The sequence below is a fragment of the Hesperophylax consimilis genome, chromosome 10 (assembly GCF_061612785.1).
Source record: "Hesperophylax consimilis isolate HC1 chromosome 10, BYU_Hcon_1.0, whole genome shotgun sequence".
NCBI classification, from domain to species: Eukaryota; Metazoa; Arthropoda; class Insecta; order Trichoptera; family Limnephilidae; genus Hesperophylax; species Hesperophylax consimilis.
Genome location: NC_142845.1, coordinates 34345340 through 34370250, shown reverse-complemented (window position 1 = coordinate 34370250; position 24911 = coordinate 34345340). Strand labels below are relative to the sequence as shown.

At 35.6% G+C, this 24911-nt stretch overlaps 1 protein-coding gene across 1 annotated transcript; it reads left to right on the top strand.

The window, feature by feature from the left end:
- The first annotated feature begins 8144 nt into the window (after nt 1-8144).
- On the top strand, nt 8145-24695 carry LOC149420658 (uncharacterized). Its single transcript, XM_089636257.1, has 7 exons — nt 8145-8201; nt 19249-19355; nt 21068-21194; nt 23066-23233; nt 23825-23976; nt 24068-24122; nt 24334-24695. The coding sequence occupies exons 1-7, from the start codon at nt 8145-8147 to the stop codon at nt 24346-24348; spliced, it is 681 nt and encodes a 226-aa protein (XP_089492383.1). The 3' UTR covers nt 24349-24695.
- The last annotated feature ends 216 nt before the right edge of the window (nt 24696-24911 follow it).

Below are 24911 nucleotides of genomic sequence, written 5' to 3'. Positions count from 1 at the left end.
AGACTCTCTTCTCTTGTAGGTCTTTCAGGGAACCAAGGGAGATTGGAGAGAAGAGATGAGACCTGGGAAGACACATTGTGGAACCAGAAGACATAGCAACATATCCAATGCCACCCCTGGTGAACTGTATAAAGGGACCGGGTGATTGTGGAATGAGGTAAACTGGGAGATGGGATGAGAGATACAATGGGCATATGGCCTATGTGCTCACGGGAACTATAAATAAATATATCGGCTAAGGTAAATTGGAATCGAATCGCGTAACACTTTTCACTGTTAATCAATAAACTATCTTCATATCAAGAAAAAAGATAAAGGTTGCAACTGCCGCCAGAGGCGGATTAACTGTTGAGAGCGCCCTAGGCAAGCACCTCATCGGCGCCCCTCTAGCGACCACATATTATAAATTTTAACAAGTACCTAAAGTAGCCGAATTTGTAGTTAGGTGGGTTTTACGTGAAAATAAAAATTTCGTGGGAGGGGGGGGGGTGGCTAGAGAATTTCAAGAAAATAAAATTTGTCCCGAAAAAAAAATTCATGGGGGGGGGGGGTGGCTAGAGAATTGTTTCTGTTGTCTCGTTCTGAGTAGCCTAAATGGCGATATATCGCCCTCGTTGGCAACACTGTTAGTAACATACTACCACTATTTTGAACTTCTTCGGTGTTCAAATTGACCAAATTGCTTAAAAACGAAAATTTGGTATAAAAATTGCTGTACGCTTCTCGTCTCTTTTGAAGTTCAACGACAAGTCTGTCTATAATTACTAAATATACTGTCACTCTAAATGTTTCCCGACCAGATAATGAAAAAGTAATATCTTCGGCAGATTCATCTGCTGTGAGTTTTCTCTTCCGTATCCTCTTGATGTCCTTTTCATATTCTCTGACTAATACGAATTCTAAGGCTTGCTCTTCATATTTATTAAAATTTTCCCTTTCTGAAGAAATTATTAGAATCAGACTGTCATACATTTGAATAACTGTACAAATATCAATATCAACGGACTGTAATTTTTTATTGGTTTTATTCATGTGAACTAAAATAAAACCCCAAAACACGATCATGAAAGCAGTTTCTAGTCGTTCTAATTTCAATCTTATGCCTTTAGCTTCACATACAACAGAACGTTTTTGCTCTGTATTGCTCTCGATAGCAATTAAAGCATTGCAAATTTCTGGAAATGACTCTTTCAAACTTTTGCAAGCATCTGCTCGAGCTGACCAGCGTGTGTCAGATGGATTTTTGACAGTAGTTTTATTTTTTTTATCATTACCTAGGATTATTTGTGCTTGTAGAGTTTGCCATCTTTGAGTTGAAGCTGTAAAAAATGTGTAGATTTCTTGAAGGAGACCAAAGAACCAACAAGCTTCTTGAGCGCATTCAGCGGCACATTCACCCACTAGGTTAAGCGAATGTGCAGAGCAGGGTATATATTCTGCTAGGGGACATAGTTCTTTTATTTTGGCCTGTAATCCATTGTAAATGCCTGACATATTTGCGGCATTATCATACGACTGGCCTCTACAGTCTAATATATTAATTTCAATCATGTCCAATGTTTTAATAATAGCATTTGCTATGTCTTGTGATTTGTGACCGACATTTGCGATAAACTTAAGAAAACGTTCAACGGGCGTACCGTCGGTTTGAATGTATCGGATCACGAAAGTTAATTGGTCAATGTGGGAAATATCTGGTGTTGAATCCAATATTATTGAATAATATTTTGATATCTTGATTTCATGTTTTATTTGTGTTAATATTTTGTTTGCCATCAATTCAATAAATTCGTCACACGTTGTAGAACTTAAGTAATTGGTATATCCCTTTCCCTTGCCGCCATATTGAGCAATATGTTTACTTAAAAACGGATCAAACTCCGCTATGAGTTCCAGCGTCATTAAGTAATTTCCGTTATGAAGAGAGCCAAGTTTTTCGTCATGTCCTCTAAAAGGTAAACCACGCGATGCTAAAGATTTTACAGTGGCAACCACTCGTTTTAAAACTTCACGCCAATAAGTCATCTCTTCTAGAAATTGAGTGGCGAGCTCATGATCGACACGACCGTCAATGTTAGATCTACGTTGCAAGCTCAAAATACATGTTTTATGTTCACATGAGTTTTCGTGGCTTTCTAATCTATTCGATGCGTTCTTCCAATCATTAAAACCAACATCTTGTTTTCCAAAACTAGTTCCACCACCGAATAATAAACAAGGTCCACAATAAACTTTACCTGTGCTTGGAGAGTAAATAAGCCATTTCCTTGGAAGTTTTTCTCTATTTAACAACTTTCTTTCAAACATTGTTTTTGTTAAAAAACGTGAGATTTTATCTTCATATATTCTCTTACTCAATGAAAAATCTGCATTTTGATTTTGATTAAATCCATTAATTGCAATGTATTCTTGTGTTTCGTTATTGATATCCCACTTGACTGGGTCACATCCCACGATAAACAGTCTATTTTGCGACTGCCTCACAACTTCTACGGCTGACGGAGTAGGCAGCATGGACAAATCGTGTTGTTTAGAACTAGTAGGAATTTCACATTGAATAGACTCGGTAGAAGACGCACTGTGAATTGCGTTAGAAAATTCCGAATCATCACTTTTTAATTTAGAAAAAAATGTCTCAATATGTTTCGTATGCTTTATAATATTTTGATTTTTTTCTTCTTTTTCCTTAGCCTTCCTTTTATAAGCTGCACCACTAGGTTTCTTCTTCAATTCACTCATTATTTGGGTAATGAACTAAAACGCAATGTACTAATTAATTCACACAAATACCGCTGCGAGTACGTAATCAATAGAAGCGCGCGTAACCGGCGACATCCAAGCTGAAAGTGATGAGTGTGACTGTCACCCCGTCATCCGTTCGGAAGTCCGGTGCCGGCCGCTTAGCCCCTGCCCCCGCTGCGCCCTTTGCCCTGCAATCTAGCAACGCCCGCGAACGAATCCACGAGCGAGCGGTCTTCTATTAAAAAATCATGCGATGGAAGCATGGAGGAATAATCAAGAAGGCGAGTATGCTTTGGAAGCTCTGCATCTCTACAGAAGTAAATAATCTTTTATATTGTGTAAGCAGGTGCATACTAACTTACAAAATTAAGTTTATATATATATATTTTTTTAATTCTAGGGGCGCCTGCCGGCGCCCCTTTGTAACTGGCGCCCCTAGGCACGTGCCTACTTTGCCTTAGGGTTAATCCGCCACTGACTGCCGCTCGAACCCAGATTTCGGCAATACTAGAGGATCTGGGCTCGAATCTCAATTGCGATCGTTTTTTATTTTACTTTTTATCTGTCGCTTGTCTGTTTCATATTTTAACATGAACATCTCTAAATCCATTTAAAGCAACAACGTTCCGATTTGAATGGTGGTTTTACACTGAGGCTCTAACACTTGAATGATTGGAAATACATTACAAAAGCATAGTGGAAGAGGTAAATCGATGAGTCTATAATAGGTATGATACAGTAAAGTCTAAAGAATGATTAAATCCAGAGTTTGCCGAAGGCGTCCGAACGTCTATATATATATATATATTGGTCACGAGCGTTCTCATTATTTTCAGAAAAGTTCTTGATAAAGGCGAGCCGAGGAAGGAGCGCGGGCCCCCGCTGCCAGAGAATTGCGCGCTGCTCCTTTGGGAGCAAACTCAAGAAGATGGACCATTCTTAAAATCGGAAGACAGTAAAATACTATCCACTAATGAATCTTAACACAAATCTTTTTTGACCCCTTCTGTACCCACCGTGATTGGTGCAACTTCAAGGTGACGCACAATCCCGACACAAAAATGACTCAGCAAGCTATGGAAGGTTTGAGGACGGATCTTTGACGCACACACTTGACAACGTGAAGTCGAAGATCACAATCGCCACAATTCTGTAATAACTTATCTTAAGATGAGTAAATTCACACTTATTATAATCTGACAAGTGATTGATTTACTTTTTACTTCTTGAATTCGTGATCTATATCTTCTATCTACGAACGAAAAATAATATATTCATTCAGTCATCGCTCCTAATCTTCATCGAGACACATGTGATTAATTTACGAACTAGCACGTTCTTGCATATGATCACCTCCATTTGCGCTAATGCTCTAATAAAATTAATTATTCTCTGCTCGAAATTATAATAAATAATTGATGTGATTAGATCAATTTTAATTTGTTTTTAAATAGATTCTGTGCGAAATGTATTATGGCTTCTGGAGCAATTAATATTATAAGTGTAACTACACATTGTAAATAATCATTTGAAAAAAATTACGTTCAACCATGAATAAAAAGAAATTCGCTATATTATTTGGTAAGTAAATATGAAAGTATTTTATCAAGTTTTAAACCCCCCAGTATTTTGTTTTTTAGTAATCCTGATGATTATTTCCAAACCTGATTTTTATCTAATAAAATTTCATTAACTTCAAATGGCGCGTTACCATAATTGCATATCGTAAGCCATTAGCAATAAATCTTAACCCTAAGAAGTTATTAGTTATAAATCTAAGTGACAGTATTTGGAAAGCTTAAATGTGCCCTTGAAGTAATTTTCTCGTGAAAATGGTGCTATTGAAATGATCCAAATATCATTATCTGTTATAAACGGCTTACTGAAAGTACACGCAATTGTCTTTATTTCTTGACGAAATCTTCGTCTGTCATATTAGCGAAAGAATCGACCCCATAAATAAAGCACCCACATCGACCCTCTTGGGAAACGATCTTGTTGGTCTTAGCTTACATTATGTATTGCAGAAAACGCCGCAGGTAAATCAGTCACTATATGGGACCTTAAAAACACTTATATACGACGATTGTCCTTCAAAGAGCGAGTGGGAAACGATCTTAGATTAGGATGCAATATATTGGATTTTGACAGCTGTCCAGACTGGTTCGACCACTCGTTGTTTGAGTGAAATCTATGTATGTACCTTCGACAAAACCCAGGAATACGAAAGTCGACCAATGTATGTACTAATATGGCTAAGATTAAGTTCGAGCGACTTCTTAAGATTTCTCTAATTTTCTTTAGTTAAAACTTTCCCCAAAAGAGTATGTTAAACAAAAGATTTCTTCAAAAATTAACTAGGAATCCCTTTTTTCCAGGGATGATGTTCTTTTTTTATTTAGCTTTACTGGAATGGAGTCCAGCAGTCGATGCTCAACAAGTGAGTGAATTTTCTATTTCTTGTTAAAATAATATGCACATATTTTAAAGAAATCAAACATTCACACCTGACAATATTCGAAAATCTTTTACTACCACCACAGGTAAGCGGAAAATGTTGCTTGTGTCGTGACAGAGGACTTAACCTGCTGAGGAATTGAACGCACGACGCCTGGGTGGGACCATGCCACTGACCGGTCGGTGGCCGAGTCGACATCGCACTTGGGTCCCGCCCAGGCGTAGTGTGTTCAATTCCTCGACTGGCTAAGTCCTCCATCACAACACAAGCAACATTTTCCGGGAATGTTTGTCTTTCTTTTTTAAAAAAATATACATATTATTTTGCTCTAAAGCGAAAATACCAATATATTTATTTAAAGGCAGATTTTGTTTCCGAATAGGTTTGGTAAGTATAATTTATTGACGAAACCTTCTGTTTTAGATAACCAAACCTTCAAATTTTGATTTCCATGTAGGTACTTATTTTCTTTCCACCATCTTCCCGCTTCCAACTGGTAAAAACTGGTGTATATTTAAACGATACACTTGAATATGACTTTATTTACATATACTGAATTTCTCGTTCTTCTCAGGGTACCAGATGTAACGAGGAACAACCCCTCAATGCATCTGACTCTCACACACTCACTCAGATTAAGGGTCTAATTTCTCTTAATCAGCAGTGGTGTTCCACAACGTACCACTTCTGACAGACTACTGTCACATACTACTCTCAGAGCCTATTTGGAGGTCTAGCACGGACAATCGATAAAGCTCTGACTAAATTCATGATCTATGGTCAGTCAGCAATATTCCCTAGCACGGTCAACGATTGATAAGAAATACCGACAAAGAAAGCCCTCCAAATCTTTTTGGCTGTAGGTTAAATTTGGGTGACTGTTGATATACGCAACTTTTTTTTTAAATATCGCTCTTGATGCAAAATTACTGGTTTATGCTCCTTGGAATGAAAGACGTCATTTGTGCGTTCAAATAAATCCGTTCGAACGTGGAAAGACGAAATGTATACACTTGATTCGTATATATCTCGTATTATGGCTAAATATCTCATTGAGTAGCCTAAATGGCGATATATCGCCCTCGTTGGCAACACTGTTAGTAACATACTACCACTATTTTGAACTTCTTCGGTGTTCAAATTGACCAAATTGCTTAAAAACGAAAATTTGGTATAAAAATTGCTGTACGCTTCTCGTCTCTTTTGAAGTTCAACGACAAGTCTGTCTATAATTACTAAATATACTGTCACTCTAAATGTTTCCCGACCAGATAATGAAAAAGTAATATCTTCGGCAGATTCATCTGCTGTGAGTTTTCTCTTCCGTATCCTCTTGATGTCCTTTTCATATTCTCTGACTAATACGAATTCTAAGGCTTGCTCTTCATATTTATTAAAATTTTCCCTTTCTGAAGAAATTATTAGAATCAGACTGTCATACATTTGAATAACTGTACAAATATCAATATCAACGGACTGTAATTTTTTATTGGTTTTATTCATGTGAACTAAAATAAAACCCCAAAACACGATCATGAAAGCAGTTTCTAGTCGTTCTAATTTCAATCTTATGCCTTTACCTTCACATACAACAGAACGTTTTTGCTCTGTATTGCTCTCGATAGCAATTAAAGCATTGCAAATTTCTGGAAATGACTCTTTCAAACTTTTGCAAGCATCTGCTCGAGCTGACCAGCGTGTGTCAGATGGATTTTTGACAGTAGTTTTATTTTTTTTATCATTACCTAGGATTATTTGTGCTTGTAGAGTTTGCCATCTTTGAGTTGAAGCTGTAAAAAATGTGTAGATTTCTTGAAGGAGACCAAAGAACCAACAAGCTTCTTGAGCGCATTCAGCGGCACATTCACCCACTAGGTTAAGCGAATGTGCAGAGCAGGGTATATATTCTGCTAGGGGACATAGTTCTTTTATTTTGGCCTGTAATCCATTGTAAATGCCTGACATATTTGCGGCATTATCATACGACTGGCCTCTACAGTCTAATATATTAATTTCAATCATGTCCAATGTTTTAATAATAGCATTTGCTATGTCTTGTGATTTGTGACCGACATTTGCGATAAACTTAAGAAAACGTTCAACGGGCGTACCGTCGGTTTGAATGTATCGGATCACGAAAGTTAATTGGTCAATGTGGGAAATATCTGGTGTTGAATCCAATATTATTGAATAATATTTTGATATCTTGATTTCATGTTTTATTTGTGTTAATATTTTGTTTGCCATCAATTCAATAAATTCGTCACACGTTGTAGAACTTAAGTAATTGGTATATCCCTTTCCCTTGCCGCCATATTGAGCAATATGTTTACTTAAAAACGGATCAAACTCCGCTATGAGTTCCAGCGTCATTAAGTAATTTCCGTGCTAAAATGGTGCTATTGAAATGATCCAAATATCATTATCTGTTATAAACGGCTTACTGAAAGTACACGCAATTGTCTTTATTTCTTGACGAAATCTTCGTCTGTCATATTAGCGAAAGAATCGACCCCATAAATAAAGCACCCACATCGACCCTCTTGGGAAACGATCTTGTTGGTCTTAGCTTACATTATGTATTGCAGAAAACGCCGCAGGTAAATCAGTCACTATATGGGACCTTAAAAACACTTATATACGACGATTGTCCTTCAAAGAGCGAGTGGGAAACGATCTTAGATTAGGATGCAATATATTGGATTTTGACAGCTGTCCAGACTGGTTCGACCACTCGTTGTTTGAGTGAAATCTATGTATGTACCTTCGACAAAACCCAGGAATACGAAAGTCGACCAATGTATGTACTAATATGGCTAAGATTAAGTTCGAGCGACTTCTTAAGATTTCTCTAATTTTCTTTAGTTAAAACTTTCCCCAAAAGAGTATGTTAAACAAAAGATTTCTTCAAAAATTAACTAGGAATCCCTTTTTTCCAGGGATGATGTTCTTTTTTTATTTAGCTTTACTGGAATGGAGTCCAGCAGTCGATGCTCAACAAGTGAGTGAATTTTCTATTTCTTGTTAAAATAATATGCACATATTTTAAAGAAATCAAACATTCACACCTGACAATATTCGAAAATCTTTTACTACCACCACAGGTAAGCGGAAAATGTTGCTTGTGTCGTGACAGAGGACTTAACCTGCTGAGGAATTGAACGCACGACGCCTGGGTGGGACCATGCCACTGACCGGTCGGTGGCCGAGTCGACATCGCACTTGGGTCCCGCCCAGGCGTAGTGTGTTCAATTCCTCGACTGGCTAAGTCCTCCATCACAACACAAGCAACATTTTCCGGGAATGTTTGTCTTTCTTTTTTAAAAAAATATACATATTATTTTGCTCTAAAGCGAAAATACCAATATATTTATTTAAAGGCAGATTTTGTTTCCGAATAGGTTTGGTAAGTATAATTTATTGACGAAACCTTCTGTTTTAGATAACCAAACCTTCAAATTTTGATTTCCATGTAGGTACTTATTTTCTTTCCACCATCTTCCCGCTTCCAACTGGTAAAAACTGGTGTATATTTAAACGATACACTTGAATATGACTTTATTTACATATACTGAATTTCTCGTTCTTCTCAGGGTACCAGATGTAACGAGGAACAACCCCTCAATGCATCTGACTCTCACACACTCACTCAGATTAAGGGTCTAATTTCTCTTAATCAGCAGTGGTGTTCCACAACGTACCACTTCTGACAGACTACTGTCACATACTACTCTCAGAGCCTATTTGGAGGTCTAGCACGGACAATCGATAAAGCTCTGACTAAATTCATGATCTATGGTCAGTCAGCAATATTCCCTAGCACGGTCAACGATTGATAAGAAATACCGACAAAGAAAGCCCTCCAAATCTTTTTGGCTGTAGGTTAAATTTGGGTGACTGTTGATATACGCAACTTTTTTTTTAAATATCGCTCTTGATGCAAAATTACTGGTTTATGCTCCTTGGAATGAAAGACGTCATTTGTGCGTTCAAATAAATCCGTTCGAACGTGGAAAGACGAAATGTATACACTTGATTCGTATATATCTCGTATTATGGCTAAATATCTCATTGACCAATTTAAAGTTGTGAATAAAGACATCATTGAATAATTAATTCCCTTTTTTATACCAAAAAGTAAGTCTGGGAAATGAATTAACGTCAGACGGGTAAGCAAAAGTAAAAAAAATACTAATAAATTGACAATGTCGAATTTAAATAATAACTTTAATGTACATTGGCAATTTGCATGTACTTTACGATACTGAAAAGGGTGTCAATTAGTTCATGAGGTCTTTAGTTATGACTAGAGACCGGATTATATGCAACAAAAAAAGCCCAAAATATGCATGCAAATATGCAATAAAAATAGCTAAAATATGCACGAAAATCCATAAAAAGGGTCAAAATATGCAACATGAAATAATACAGGAAGTCGTATTTTTACATATTTTTTTATTTTAGTAAGCTATTAGTTCTCAAGGATAACAATTATATTTTCGAAAATATCAATTATAAAATGTATTTAACAATAAAATTTAGAATTTACCTTTAAAAACGTATATGACTAAGTACTGTTCTAAATGTTCTGTAGACAAATTGTGTCTATCGTATCGATCGCTTAATATATTTTTGTAAGCGGAAAAGGAACGTTCTACGTCTACTGATGTGGCTGGACAGAATTTAAATTTGGTTGCGATTTTTGAACTTATTGTTCCGGGCAAAATTTCACCTGCCCCGTTGATGAAGTTATCAATTTGGCACAAAGGTTCAAACCCTGGGTTATTATTCAGTATGTTTTCAAATTTTTCTTTGAGTTTACTCGGGAATAGCTTTGGCAACGAGGAATTCATAAGGCGAATTTCCTTCATAACCTGAATAGATGCATTCAACGCCAATCCATGAGTTTCAAGCGTTTTTATACTTGCAGGTATGTAGGCGAAATGAGTGGTATTCATAGCTAGGTTTTTTTTAATACTGGCGTCGTCAAACGATTCTTTGCACTGGAAAACTGCCAAAGCCTCTGCACTATCGAAGTCATTGATAACACCCTTGATGGCTTCAAAATGGTCATGGTAAAACATCGCAGCTTCGATCCATGTCCCCCAACGTGTTATTACTGGCTCAGGAGGTAAAGGGATATTTGGCAGTTTTTCTTTGTAGGCCTTTATACGAGCAGGCGCCTTAAGAAACACTTTCTTTGCTGATGAAATCAGGTTATTTACATTCGCAACCGTGGATAGAACTTCTTCGGCGAGTCTGTTAATTCCGTGAGCAAAATACGTCACATTAATCAAATTGGGATAAAATACTTGGAGGGCTTTGCCTGCTTTGATCATATAGGGGGCAGCATCTGAGAGCAACACATACACATTTTCATCCGCAGAAGATTCAGGAAATATTTTTTTTATACCCTCATTCAGAAATCTGGCGATCGTAGAATGATTTGCCTTTTCAAGTTCTCTGAAGGCCACCAAATAGGAAGGTGAAGGTTCAAGTTTTAATGTACTAACAATCAAATTTGCAATGTAACGGTTGCAAGTGTCGGTGGTTTTGTCAGCTGAAATCCATATGATGTTATCCTTGAGTTCATTGCGTATTTCTTCCAGCACATGTAGATAAATTGATGGTATGTAATTTTTACATAAAGTAGATTCATCCGGTATATTTTGATTTATGCAATATTTTCTGAGAGTATCCTTCAAGGCAGGATTTGTCAGTTTGTATAGAGGGATATTGCTTGCAAGAAATGCTTCACATAGATCCATGCTAAAGTGATTTTGTTGTTTACCTTTGGAGGTTAGTTCACTGTTACTGCTACTTGCCACTGTAAAAACTTGTTGTCGTGGGCCTTTCTTCTGCACTCCTGCGATATGAACACTGGTTTTGACATGCTGGTCTATTTGGAACTTTTTTGTGCTAGAAATTTTTTTCTCGCAAACTCGGCAGTATAAAACTTTTCCGTCGTATGTAAATATTCCAGGATATTCAGCTATCCACGTATGGGCACTTTTTATCAGGGGGCATGGTTCACTTTCACAATGTACAACTTCGTGCAAATAAACAAAACACTAGACGAAACTCTAAAGAACAGCGCGTGCGACCAGTCAAAAACAAAATTCGCAATTCACTGAATTACCATAAAAATATGCCAAATCACCCTTCATACGAATGAATGAATTGTTTTCGGCAATTAGCCGAATTAAGTCGAGTAGGCGCGAGCGCAGGCGAAGATGAGAGAGGTTCCCCCCCTCTCCGGCCGCCGGCCGTAGCGATCAGTAAGATCAGTTATCAGTTCTTCGCTCAGCTTCGCTGGCCGCGCGCCTTGCTATCTGACGTCTATAGTGTCGCTATGTGAGGCATCTGAACGATTTCAAGTGTAAATATGCAAGATCTCAAATTATTTGCTAAAATATGCAACTACCGCTGAAAAGGGTCTAAATATGCATTTGCATATGCAAATATGCAAATGCATATAATCCGGTCTCTAGTTATGACTAACAACTTGTATTCCTCCAAATTAGAACGGAATCAATCGATCCTGTTTCGATCGTCCATGGTTCGTGTATACAATTTATTTCAACTTAAGGGCTTATTTAGTTCACTTCCATTCAGTAATTATCCAGTTATTTTGCATAACGAACGACATTATCCAAAAAGTCGTGCATATAGACAACCTATCCGACACCTTGGAAGCCTCGCTAAAAGCGACGGCTTTTGTCTACCGACTGTCGGAATCACATTTTGTCCGTGCTCGCGAGCATCGCAAACTGACCATAGATTATGGATTTTGTCAATATCGTATTGACATGGGACTTTATGGATCGACATAAAATCATCATTAATTACACAGGTCTGCAACGTTTTTTTTCTTTGAAATAAGAGGTAATTCCCATGTATTTTTGGTTGCTGAATTCGGGAAAATTATCAAAAAAATTCCATCACGTAAGGTTTTTCCGCAAAACGCAAAATACTGTGGGATTGCCTATCTTAAGGCGCAAAACGGGGTTTATTGCCGAAATATATATATTTTTTTATTATTTAAAACTTATTATAAGATAATATTAAGTTTTATAGACTGAAATAAAACATTTAGTAACTCATGACGAAAAAATTAGTCAGCTTTAAATCATATATATTGGGATTTTCCATAGTAGGTGTTATGAGAGAATGCCGGAATTCCCAAGGTGCCCACTCCCTTCTATGCCCTTTCATTAATTTATTTCTGTTCCAACTTTCGTAACGTGCGTTTCAAAAATGACTTCAAGAGATTGTGTAAATTTTTCTGAGAGTTTTTGCTATATTTGTGGTGAATTTGTAGTGAAAAACAACAAAAAAATATTACTGATTTTATTAAAAAAGTATATTTTGCGTATTTTGGTGTGAAGATAGAGGGGACCAGGACAAATCTTGGCCCCGCATGGAGTTTGTTCAGGGTGTGTTGAAGAACTTGGTCAAAATGTAAAGTTAAATCTTTTCGTTTTGGTGTTCCCATGATTTGGAGAGAGCCTCGAAACCACAGAGATGACTGCTACTTTTGTTCGTGCAATGTGCAAGGGTATAGTACCAAAAATAAAAAAAAATTGTTACCCAAACATGGATTCAGCACTCCGCCCAGTCCCTCACGGACCTGGCATTCCTACACCACAAGCACCTCAAAGCCTGGACGATTTTCCATCATCAGAAAGTGAATCAGAAGAAAGTTCTAGTGACGAGTTTCAAGTAGGTGACTCCAGTGGACCTCAAAAATTTTCTCAAGCTGAATTAAATGACCTGATCCGAGATTTGGGACTCCCAAAAGAATTTGCTGAATTACTAGGATCCAGACTGCAAGAGAACAATTTATTGATACCTGGAACTTCTTTTGCTAGGTATAAAAATAGAGTAAAACATTTTGAGCCTTATTTTTCTCAAGATGGTGAGCTAGTCTATTGTTCCGATATTAATGGTTTAATGTCCACGTTCAAAGTTCAACATATAGCTGAAAATTGGAGACTGTTTATTGATTCCTCGAAAAGAAGTATAAAAGCTGTTTTACTTCACAACGGGAATAAGTACATCATTACAACAATACTCCTCGGCAGTGCAAATGTCAAAAAATTGTCTCTTGTTTAAATAATAAAAATAAACATATTTACAGTGAATCTTAACACTAAAACTATACATATAATTAACAAACAGTGCTAACTTTAGTGAATTAAGTGTTAAAACTTTCGTTTTTAGTACCATTTAACCAATAAAGCAAAAACATAAACATCAAATACACTTCTTGATAAGTACAGTACCTATACGAACTACCTATCTGAAACTTGTGACAGTGAAGCTCAACCAGTGGCTCAAAAATAAAGTTTAAATATTTATTAAACAAACATTTATAAAAACTGAAAAACATATTTTTACTGTCACAATGGATGTCCAGGCATTTATCTACAACGCAGAAAAGGCAGTAAACGCTATTAACAAGGTACTTCTTGACCCTACTAATAAATTTACCAAGGACCAAATAGCAAAAATCACGCCAATATCATGTGAAGTCTTGGCCGCAATTGGCAGCATGTCGGCAGCGATAGCTGCCAAAACTGGCACCTTGGAAGGTGAATTGCAGGCATACAAAGAAATGCAAAAAAACATTCCTCCTCAAATTCCGTCATCTGTAAACAATGTGACCGACATCTGTGAGATGCTAACTGAGTTGGAGGAAAGGAAGTCAAGATCTAAAAACATTATATTATTCAACATCCCTGAGAGCAATTCACAATCAACTGCAACGAGAATCACCGAAGATATACAGAAGGTTTCATCTTCCCTGGAGGGTTTTGAAAACACCTTTAATCCAAATGAGATCAAGATTCACCGATTGGGAATCAAGAAACCCGACCAAACAAGACCCATTAAGATTGAATTCAAGGATTCTACGATGTCCAAATCCATTCTGATGAACAGAGCAAAGTTGAAGAACGGTGTCAAAGCAGCAAACGACCTCACCAATCTCCAAAGAAATGAACTTGCTCTTTTACGAAGTGAACTCGAATCAAGATTAAAAAACGGCGAAACAAACATTACTATTAAGTATGTCAATTCTACACCGAAAATCGTGAAGGCTCAAACAAAAAACTATCAAAATCTAGCTCACTAAACCTTTACTATCAAAATGTACGTGGACTTCGAACGAAACTAGATAACTTTAGAATTTGTATACCATCAATAATATGTGAAGATGTGGTACTGACTGAAACATGGTTAGATCCATCCATCAATTCTTCTGAACTAGGATTAGCCTCCTATAATGTTTATAGGATGGACAGAAACCACGTAACCAGCTCTAAGTCAAGAGGAGGAGGTGTCCTCGTCGCAATAAAAAAGAAATTTTCTTCTAAGAAATTAAAAACAAAAAACAGCAACGTTGAACAATTATTTGTATTGGTGAAATGTAAAAGTGAGAAAATAATAATTTGTTCTGTATACCTCCCCCCCTCAGCCAAAATTGTTATATTTAAAAACCATTATGAAGACGTGGAAATATTTAAAGCAAAATACCCTGATGCCAAATTTATTGTCGTAGGTGATTATAATCTTCCAAATGTAAATTGGGATATGCACAACCCTGAACTGTCGAATACTTGTAATTTAACTACCTCCGAATGTGAAAGAGTAATACTCGATATGTCAGTATATTTAAACTTAAATCAACATAATCTTGTTAGAAACATTAACAATCGTGTATTGGATCTCGTTTTCTTCAATTCTCAATCTATAAAAGTGAGTAAAGCCATAGAAGTTGTCATACCCCCTGACATCCATCATCCTCCATTAAATATTTGTATAACAGACTTTGGCGAAAAAATTCCGAAACCTACGAGATCATGCTATAATTTCAAAAATGCTGATTATTCAGGTATGTGTGACTCGCTTACATTAGTAGACTGGTCTTTCTTAGAAAGTGATGATTTAAATCATAATACAGAACAGTTCTACTTAATTCTAAGTAATCATATAAACCGCTTTGTCCCTTACACTCAATATAAGGAATCTAAATATCCAGTCTGGTTTAATAAAGATTTGATTAATTTAATTATACGTAAAAAAACAGCTCACAAAATGTATAAGGATCACGGAACCTCAAAGTTGTACATAGAATTCTCTAAAATAAGAAATGATTGTAATAAACTTTCTAGGGCATGTTATAACGACTATGTAAAGCAGACAGAGAATGATATTTTTAGCAATATAAAACGCTTTTGGCGATTCAGTAAAACATTAAGAAGTGGAGACTCTGATATACCAAATACTATGTATCTTGAAGACCGAAAGGCTGATGGTATCAAAAATATTGTCGATCTTTTTGCCGACTTCTTCAAGAACGTTTACGATAAAAGTCAACACAAACAGTTCTCCTTACCTAACTATTCTCCAAATTTCAATATAAACCTGTCACATGTGCACATCGAACTAAACGAAATTATTAAACAAATTAAACTTCTTGATCCCAATAAAAATGCTGGTCCTGACAACATTCCACCACTACTCTTACAGAAGTGTGTCACCGTTCTTGCTTATCCCCTGTACACACTCTTTAGTCATTCTTTATCGAAAGGTATATTTCCCGATCTATGGAAACATAGTTATATAACACCTATCTTCAAGAAAGGGGATAAAAACGAAGTAACTAATTATAGACCGATATGCATACTATCAACAATTCCAAAACTCTTTGAGAAGCTTATCCTGGATAAAATAATTAGTTCATTTAAAGATATTATATGTACTGAACAGCATGGTTTTATAACCGGAAAATCAACACTAACTAATCACATTCTATATCAAAATTTCATTTCCGATGCAATGGCGAAGAAGCTTCAAGTTGATTCAATTTACACTGACTTCAGCAAAGCGTTCGACAAGGTTTGTCACGCTATTCTCGTAGAAAAACTGTTTAAAGCTGGAGTTCGTGGAAATATGTTGCATTGGTTTATAAGCTATCTTTCAAATAGAAAACTTAGTGTTAAACTAAATGGGGAATCATCATATGATTTCTTTGCATCCAGTGGGGTACCGCAAGGTTCCCACATTGGACCTGTATTATTTATATTTTTTGTGAACGACATTTGTAATATTTTTAAAGGCATCGACGTACTTATGTTTGCAGATGATTTGAAACTTTTTAAAGCAATTCGAAACCTGGACGACTGTTATATTCTCTCAGCAAATTTGTCAAAATTAGTTCAGTGGTGTAACGATAATAAGCTATACCTTAATGTTAATAAATGCACAACTATGAGATTTTTCAAAATAAAAAATCCGATTTATTTCAATTACTCAATAAATAACATCATTCTCGAATCTGTTTCCCAAATAAATGACTTAGGTGTTACATTCGACACCAAACTTAGCTTTATACCTCACATTGAAAATATCTCAAAGAAGGGTTTAAAAATGTTAGGTTTTGTACTAAGAGTGGCTAAAGATTTTACCAACATTAAAACATTGAAACTTCTTTACACATCACTAGTGAGAAGTCAGGTTGAATATAATTCAACTGTATGGTCTCCCGACTATAATGCGCATTCTCAAACAATAGAAAGAGTACAAAAAAAATTCCTAAGCTTTTTAAATTATAAACTAAAAATACCTAAAGAACAAATAAACTACACTTATCTATTACGGTTATCTAATCTATTAACTTTGAGTGACAGAAGAACTCTTTTCGATCTAGTATTTCTATTTAAAATCTTGCATAATACAATTGACAGCCCTGAATTATTGGCGCTCATTAATTTGAATGTGCCAGCCAGAAACACAAGGTCAGTAATACCGTTTTATTGTGGTAATACTAGGACCAGGACGCAGTTCAATATACCACTCCACAGAATTCAAAACTTGGGAAATATGTATTCGCACATAGATTTATGGAATATGTCACTGATACAATATAAACATGAAATAATCAAATCATTTATCCATGATACAAGTTCTCACTAAAGAAGTTCATTGTTAAATTTATCAACTACATCGGCAAATTAAATGTATGATTCATAGAAGCATTATAAACCATCATAATCTGTAGTATTGTTTAGTTATAAAAAAAAAGTTTTTTCATCATTAAAATTAACTTACCTATATAAAATATTAAAATACAAACCGGACAGTTCCGAACCCCTGCAACTAGCTAATTCCCCGGTACAGCGGTTTCGTACTATGCGAAACCAATACCGAACCAATACCGTAACAATAATGTTGTGATTCTCTGATCACAGTACTTTAAATTTTGGTCTTTATTTTTCACTGAACTTAAAATTTAAATTTTTAATGCATTTATTTTTAATTCATTTATGTATGTATGTATATTTCTTTCTCATGTTAAATTGTACTGCCTTTATGTATATATGTAAAAGCCCCTCTAGGCGTAAAATATAATAAATAAATAAATAAATAAATACCCGTTGGTCACTCAGTGCATTTGAAGGAAACTTATGGTAACTTGCCATTGATCTTGGATAAGTTAAATTACAAGGAATTCAAGTAGACAGTGTGTGGGGATCTTAAAGTAATTTCTATGATACTTGGACAGCAAGGTGGTTACACAAAATTTCCCTGTTTTCTTTGTGAATGGGATAGTCGTGCCAAAGCTAAACACTGGAACCAGAAAGTGTGGCCGAAAAGAACATTGAAGGTCGGAGAGAAAAACGTGCACTTTGAATCTTTGGTTGATCCTAAAAAGGTTCTTCTACCACCGCTCCATATCAAACTTGGGATGATGAAGCAGTTTGTGAAGGCATTGCCAAAAGATGGCGAGACATTTAAATACCTTTCAAGCAAGTTTCCTGGTCTGTCTGAAGCAAAGCTGAAGGAGGGAGTTTTAGTTGGTCCTGACATTCGTAAGCTGATGAAAGATAACAACTTTGAAAATGTGATGAACGATGTTTCTAGGGAATCTGAAGGACCCGGACTTTAAAAATATCTTAGAAAATATGTTGTTTAATTTTAAAAATCTGGGATGCTCAATGAGTTTAAAACTCCATTTTTTGAACTCCCGTTTGGATTACTTCCGGAAAATCTTGGTGCAGTTAGTGAAGAGCAAGGTGAGAGGTTTCACCAAGATATCAAAGAAAAGGAGAGAAGGTATCAAGGTCGATGGGATACAAATATGATGGGCGACTACTGCTGGATGCTGCATAGGGAAAATATAACGTCCTACAAACGAAAAAGCACAAAACGAAGCTTCCAAACTAAAAAAGATTTATAATTGTATATAATGTAAATAAAATATATTATGACTTAAAATTAATTAAATTATATTTGTAAATCCTTACGTGATGGGTCGAAATGGATGGCATTCTCGAATTCAGCATACCGAAATACATATAATTCAACCATTACCATTAAAAATAAATTTAAAAATGTCAATTTGCAGACCTGTTTTACACCACAACTATCGTTCTGACATTGTTAAATTTTTAATTTCACTGTGTTAGACTCCCAGAACTCTCACACACTCTCGATATGCTTTTTAAACTAAAAATAAAAAGTTAACCTTACTAAGGCTATTTTCTCCCACGCCTTTGTTGGCATGTAAAATACATTTTCATCAAACTATCAATAATTTCAAAGGGGCGTAACATCAACAATAGAAATATATTTACAGTGTATCCTAGGAATGCGTTTGGAATTTGCAATTTTTGTTTTATTATTTCTTTTGGGTCTACAATATTAGCGTTTCGTTTATCAACGTCATCCTCGAAATTATTCCACCCCAGTGGGCCATAAAGTCATACGTTTTCTTTGGGGCTGAATAAAAAATTTTTTTGGGAGCTTTTTAGGAAAATGCATGATATCCCTTAATGACTTTAATACGTTTTTGTTGTTGTAATCATTCAAATGTTGTATTTGCTTTCATTTGACTTATTGGATAATTCATAAATGTTACTTTGTGATTTTATTACGTTTTTGTTATTTTAATCTTTCAAATGTTGTATTTAACTTATTTGATAATTCATAGTACTGTGTTAAATTCTCGTGAATTAATGTATCGAAAAACATATTTTTTGTAGGAAACGCCAAATTACAAAAAGAAATTGCTTTACGCAGTCGCTTTTGTAGAAAAGAATGACAACATCACATCCGGAATCGTCCTTAGACAAAAAAAGGTGGAGTACACGTAAGACATTTCAACTATCAAGAAATAATTTAATGTATTAATTATTGAAGAGAACATAGCTTCTCCCACCCTCGCTTCTCATACCTCCACGCGGTGACCAACGGGCAACGGACTGGAGGGTGAAGTTTATGGTAACCAATCCGTCGGGGGACCCCAAAAGTACGGCTAAAGTGAGAAGCAGTGAGCGTCTGTTCCGCATGTTAGTGGCGGCTCACAAATGGTGGGTGTGGCAACTCGACATATTCGGGTACTAGTCGCATACACCATATCTAATGGCTATCCAGGCTCATTAGTTTAATCCGATAATTGAACATAAACGGGCAATGATAGCGGATCCAGCCCTAGTTAGTTGGGTCACTCTGGTTCCACGTCTGACGACCATCGGTGGATAAAAACCATAGTCAATCAACCAAAGCTTCATGGAAATGTATGGCTCCGAATGCTGGACTATGTACAACTCCTACTCTAGGCAACTCGAATCAGCAGAAATGCGAATGCTTAGATGGACGGCAGGAGTATCATTAAAAGATAAAATTAAAAGCTCACGCATTCATGGTAGCCTGGGTGTCACTGAAATAAACAGTAAGCTAGAGGAACGACAGTTAAGAGTTAAGATGGGCACATAAGACGGAGACCACCAGACCACACTGTGAAGCAGGAAATTTCTATAGAGCTTCAAAGACAGTCATCCAGAGGTAGACCAAAGAACTCCTGGATGACTCAATGCTCCAAAATCCTACAAAGAAACGGCCTAGATGAAAGCGATACTCAGAACCGAAGAAGCTATAACCTGAGAACGAGAAGAGCCGACCCCAACAGCCTACCTAGGCAATGAGTTGGGATAGTGCTAGGAAGAAGAAGAAGAGTATTAATTATTGAAGATAAAATAACAATAAAACAAAACAAAAAAATGTGAAATTGAAATATCAGAAAAAAAATCTGTCGAATCTAATCGTAGAATTGAACCCAGTACCTTAGCCTTGTCGGAGACATTTTTAATTTTTTGTTTGAGATTTGTTGTTGATATAATTATTTGCAATGATTAAATGTAACAATTTAAGGTTTTACCTAATAATTTATTGACTATTTCATGTGATCGTAATTTTGTTCTTCGGTTACATTTTCAAAGTATCTACTGTAATACATGAGTACAACCCAATGGAATGACTTCAAACGTGATCCCGGTATCCTTCAACAGTTTGGAGTTCTCCTTGTCGGAAATCCAGACCACCTATGCCGTACCTGGGTACGGTGGTGACACCAAGTGAGCCTTCAACATGGTAGGCCTTCCATTTACATCACCTCGTGAGCGGAATGAATTCGAAATAGGTTAGGTTATGTTAGGTTCCGCATCTGTAGAATTTTGACATCTACAGTAAATCACTTCCTTTATACGCGATGATAAAACATTTTACCAATGATCTGGGATTTTATTTACTAATGATCTTACAATATTTGAAAATCTTCTACCACCACAGTAAGCGAAAAATGTTGCCTGTGTTGTGTAGGAGGACGTCGCCTGGGTGGGACCTAAACGCGACGCCAACTCAGCCACTGACTGCACAATTGAATTGAACTGATTTTATTTTGCTAAAATTTAATTTAAACATATATAATTTAAGTAGGTAGATTTGTAGACAATACGTATAATTTCATGGCCGAAGTAAAACAGAACACATAATATTTTTTGTCATAACATTGTTTCATTGCAGAACAAACATAACTTTCAACGGGAGAGTCCAGTTTAAGAACGGCAGAGAGTTGTTCAACGTCAGTCTGAAGAGAATAATAACATCTCCAGATTCACTAGACTTCCCTATCCTTGTGGTACTTGACGAGGTAAACTTGATAACATATTATTTTCATGTCAGTATCTTCAAGGCAATTACTCGACAGATAAAAATTACAGCACCCTTGAGGTGATTGTTATAAGAACGGCGCGATACAAATCATCCTAATAGTACAGGGTTTTCTAATAAGAGGTGTTATTTTGAATAGCCCGCTATTTCGGTAGATGTTACTTTTGAAGCTGTCATTTTTTGACATTTGACAAGAAGAAACTACGCCATTGATAAAAATGGAACGATACACGATTCAACAACGCATTGAAATTATTAAAATTCACTTGAGTGAATCAAATGCAAATCATCTTGAGTGATGAGGCCCATTTCCACCTCGGTGGCTTCGTCAACAACCAAAATTGTCGCATCTGGGGCTCGGAAAACCCAAGAGTTATTATTGAAAAGCCTCTCTATCCTCAACGTGTGACTGTTTGGTGCGGTTTATGGTCCGGCGGAGTCATTGGATCTTACTTTTTCGAAAATGATGCTGGAGAAACAGTTATGGTGAATGGATTGCGCGCTATCGAGATGATTAATATTTTTTTATGGCCGGAATTGGATGGTATTGATCTGGACAACGTTTAATTTCAATAAGACGGCGCTACGTGCCACACAAGCAACGAGACCATTGATCTTTTATGATTGAATATCAAAATAACACCTCTTATTGGAAAACCCTGTATTATTATTGCGTACATATAATGCATACACAAGCAGCTTTGTCGTTGCACCCAACGAAAACGGTTACGTTTTATTATTATTTCCAAATTTTAATTCTTAATTTACTTTTGCTTACAAATTAGTAATTTATTAATTTATTACTATTTTATAAGCCCATGTAAGAGATTCTTACGGTGGGTACATATGGTTTAGGTGTTGGAGAATAATTTCATTGATTGTATATTCAAATACATGCGGTTTCTTTCATCTTGTATACGAGACGATATTGCACTTGGGTGTACTGAAGTTCAAGCCATTTATTTTGGCCCAGTTTGAGACGCAGTCAATGTCACGTTGAATGAGAATACAGTCAAGATGGTTTTTTATTGAGCGATATAGTTTCAAGTCATCTGCAAATAGCAAATACAGCGAATGTGTGATGACTGAACCAATATCGTTGATAAAAATCAGAAACAGAAGTGGTCCAAGGATAGACCCCTGAGGAACTCCAGAAAAAACTATGAATTCCAAAGAACTGGAACCCTTATGGTTGCAATATGTTACGCTATAGCGTTAGTTATAAATAATTAACCATGGTTTTATGTGGTTTGCAATGGGATAAATGTATAACAATCTAACATTTAAGAAAAAATATTTTGACCTAAAATATTTGTTCAGCTATGTTTTAAGCATCAAATTTGTTATTTTAAAAATGTAGATGATATTACCTGACGCCCGTGTTCTAAGGATTACAATCCGTTTGTTAAAAGGGGGAAATCTATCTGTGTCTCTGCGGAATTAAGTTATTTATATTTAAGATTAATAGAAAGCATTGGATTTTATATTTTTAAAGGAGAATTACTAACATCCTAAGGGATTCCTCTAGAAAATTTGGAGAATTTAGTAATGCGTTCATCATAAATAATTAAAATAAACCCCGAGGAAAGATCAATTTTCCAGGTCTTCTAGGGTGAAATCGACCGTAGTTCCGTCCATTACACCAGGCCGCGCGCCGAATATTGATTAATCAATTATGTCCTTAAGCTTCTCACTTCATTTTAGAGATTTGTTATGGCAAATTCAACCGCAGGTCTGTCCAATACAACAGGATATTTTGTGCGCGGATGTTTCACTTACGTCATTAATATTCTGGCAATATTTTAGGGTATTGTCTCGTCTTCTAAACCTTGGCGTTTTTCTTCTTTGCAGAACATCGGATATGAAGAAAAACAGGATCTCAGCGATCCAATTTGGTTATCAAGGCGTGGAATACATGCAAATAAAAATAGTACGTTACTAAAAACGACGATGAGGGTACAGTTAGAAAAAGAAGGCGATATTTCCGAAATAGTGAACGAAGCGACATTTAGAGATATGGTGAGGACAATAATTATATCTTCTTTAATTATTATCAATATATTAAACTAACTAGCAGTCTTCAACCTTCGTAATTGCTGCTTAAATTCATATCAATTATTAAATTACTACAAACGTGCCACATTATATTCACAGTGTTCCACGCTCACACAGCTAAACTTTAGGGGGTGATTTACTATAAACGTGCTGCATTATATTCATAGTGATTTTATTTATGAAAAACTAGGATAATTTAAAGAATATTTAAAAAAAATTACACCATATATTTGTGTTGTTTACCAAGGATTTGTATAAATCCAAGATATTATATTCTATTTTCTTTGGCACAAATACACTTTTATAATAATTATTTCTTCTCACTGAGTCAGCTATTCTGTTTTGGTCATGTTGCCATCGGAACACGTTCATTATTCGTAAAAGTAAAGCCACGATTACACTTGACGATTTAAAAAAAAAAATTGATTTTTTTTGTTAAAAAATCTTTATTTGGAATTTTTTTCTAAGATTATCATGAATAACCAAAGTCTCGCGGTATGAGCGTGGAACAAAACGTATAAGACATTAACTTCCATTTTTATCATTGAATTTCAGGGTTTCAATATTCCACTGGAAGTTGAAAAGGGCTGGTCGCCGTATTGGACAACAATTGCTTTGCCAGTATTCGTACTTGTACTCGTACTTGGTATCACGCTAGTGATTTATTGTATCAAGCCAAGTATTTTTAGACGCTGTCTAAGAACTAGGTAATTTACAAGTGATATTTTTTTAGCATTTGTAATTAATCTTTTTAATGAAAAGCTGAATTTAATATCTACATTTTCTGTTGAATTTTAGATCACAAACACCAACTCCTGTTGTACATTTTGAGATGGAACCCTTGAATATATCGGTAATATTTTATAAATATCTCAAAGCCAAATATTATATTGAAAATTATATTTTAAACAATTGAAATGGACAGTATTGAAATGCGTTAAAAACTTGTAAAGCCTAACTGTATACACTGCACATTGCAGTGCACCTGAATTTAGTATTGATTTCATTGATCTGCTATGGTAGTTTGTCGTATCCTAAGGTTAATCAAAGCTCCTGATTTTCAGAACCAACTACCGTGAAGGACTTGAAGGATTTGTAAATACAGTAGCGTAATTTTAGAAGATTATATTTATAAATCTCAATGCAGTGCAACCAATACATATATTTCCGTTGAAATTAAAAGGATATACCTACTCATTTTCCTTTTCAATAATTTGGACACCTCACAATACTAGAACAAGACGTGCACGTCAACTGCAAACATCTAAAACAAACACACACTTGGACAAAAATACTACAAATACCAGGATGTTTATCTTTACAATAATTCTCTTTACACAATTCAAAGCATCTTCACTTGCACAACACTTTAAAACTGACAAACCTCTTAATTATAAATAATTATATACTATTTTTTACCAGTGATTTTATTATTATTGTAAAATAACTAGATAAAAATTAAATATAATGTTCAGTTGGTGTAATAATTTTTGTCTTTTTCTGTTTCATAATAAGATTTTTTAATATAATTTTTTTCAATGTCCATGTCGAATTATATTCTAATTGACTTCTGACTAGAGTTGTATAAAGTAATTTTAATGTATGGATATTTTTGAAATCTTTAGATATTCTAGTAATGAAG

Excerpts from the sequence above, each read along its gene's own strand:
- LOC149420658 (XM_089636257.1), top strand. The coding sequence starts at position 8,145 with ATGTTCTTTTTTTATTTAGCTTTACTGGAATGGAGTCCAGCAGTCGAT. Across the intron at positions 19,356-21,067 it reads CAAAAAAAGGTGGAGTACAC|AACAAACATAACTTTCAACG; the intron begins GTAAGACATTTC and ends GTTTCATTGCAG. Across the intron at positions 23,977-24,067 it reads AGACGCTGTCTAAGAACTAG|ATCACAAACACCAACTCCTG; the intron begins GTAATTTACAAG and ends GTTGAATTTTAG.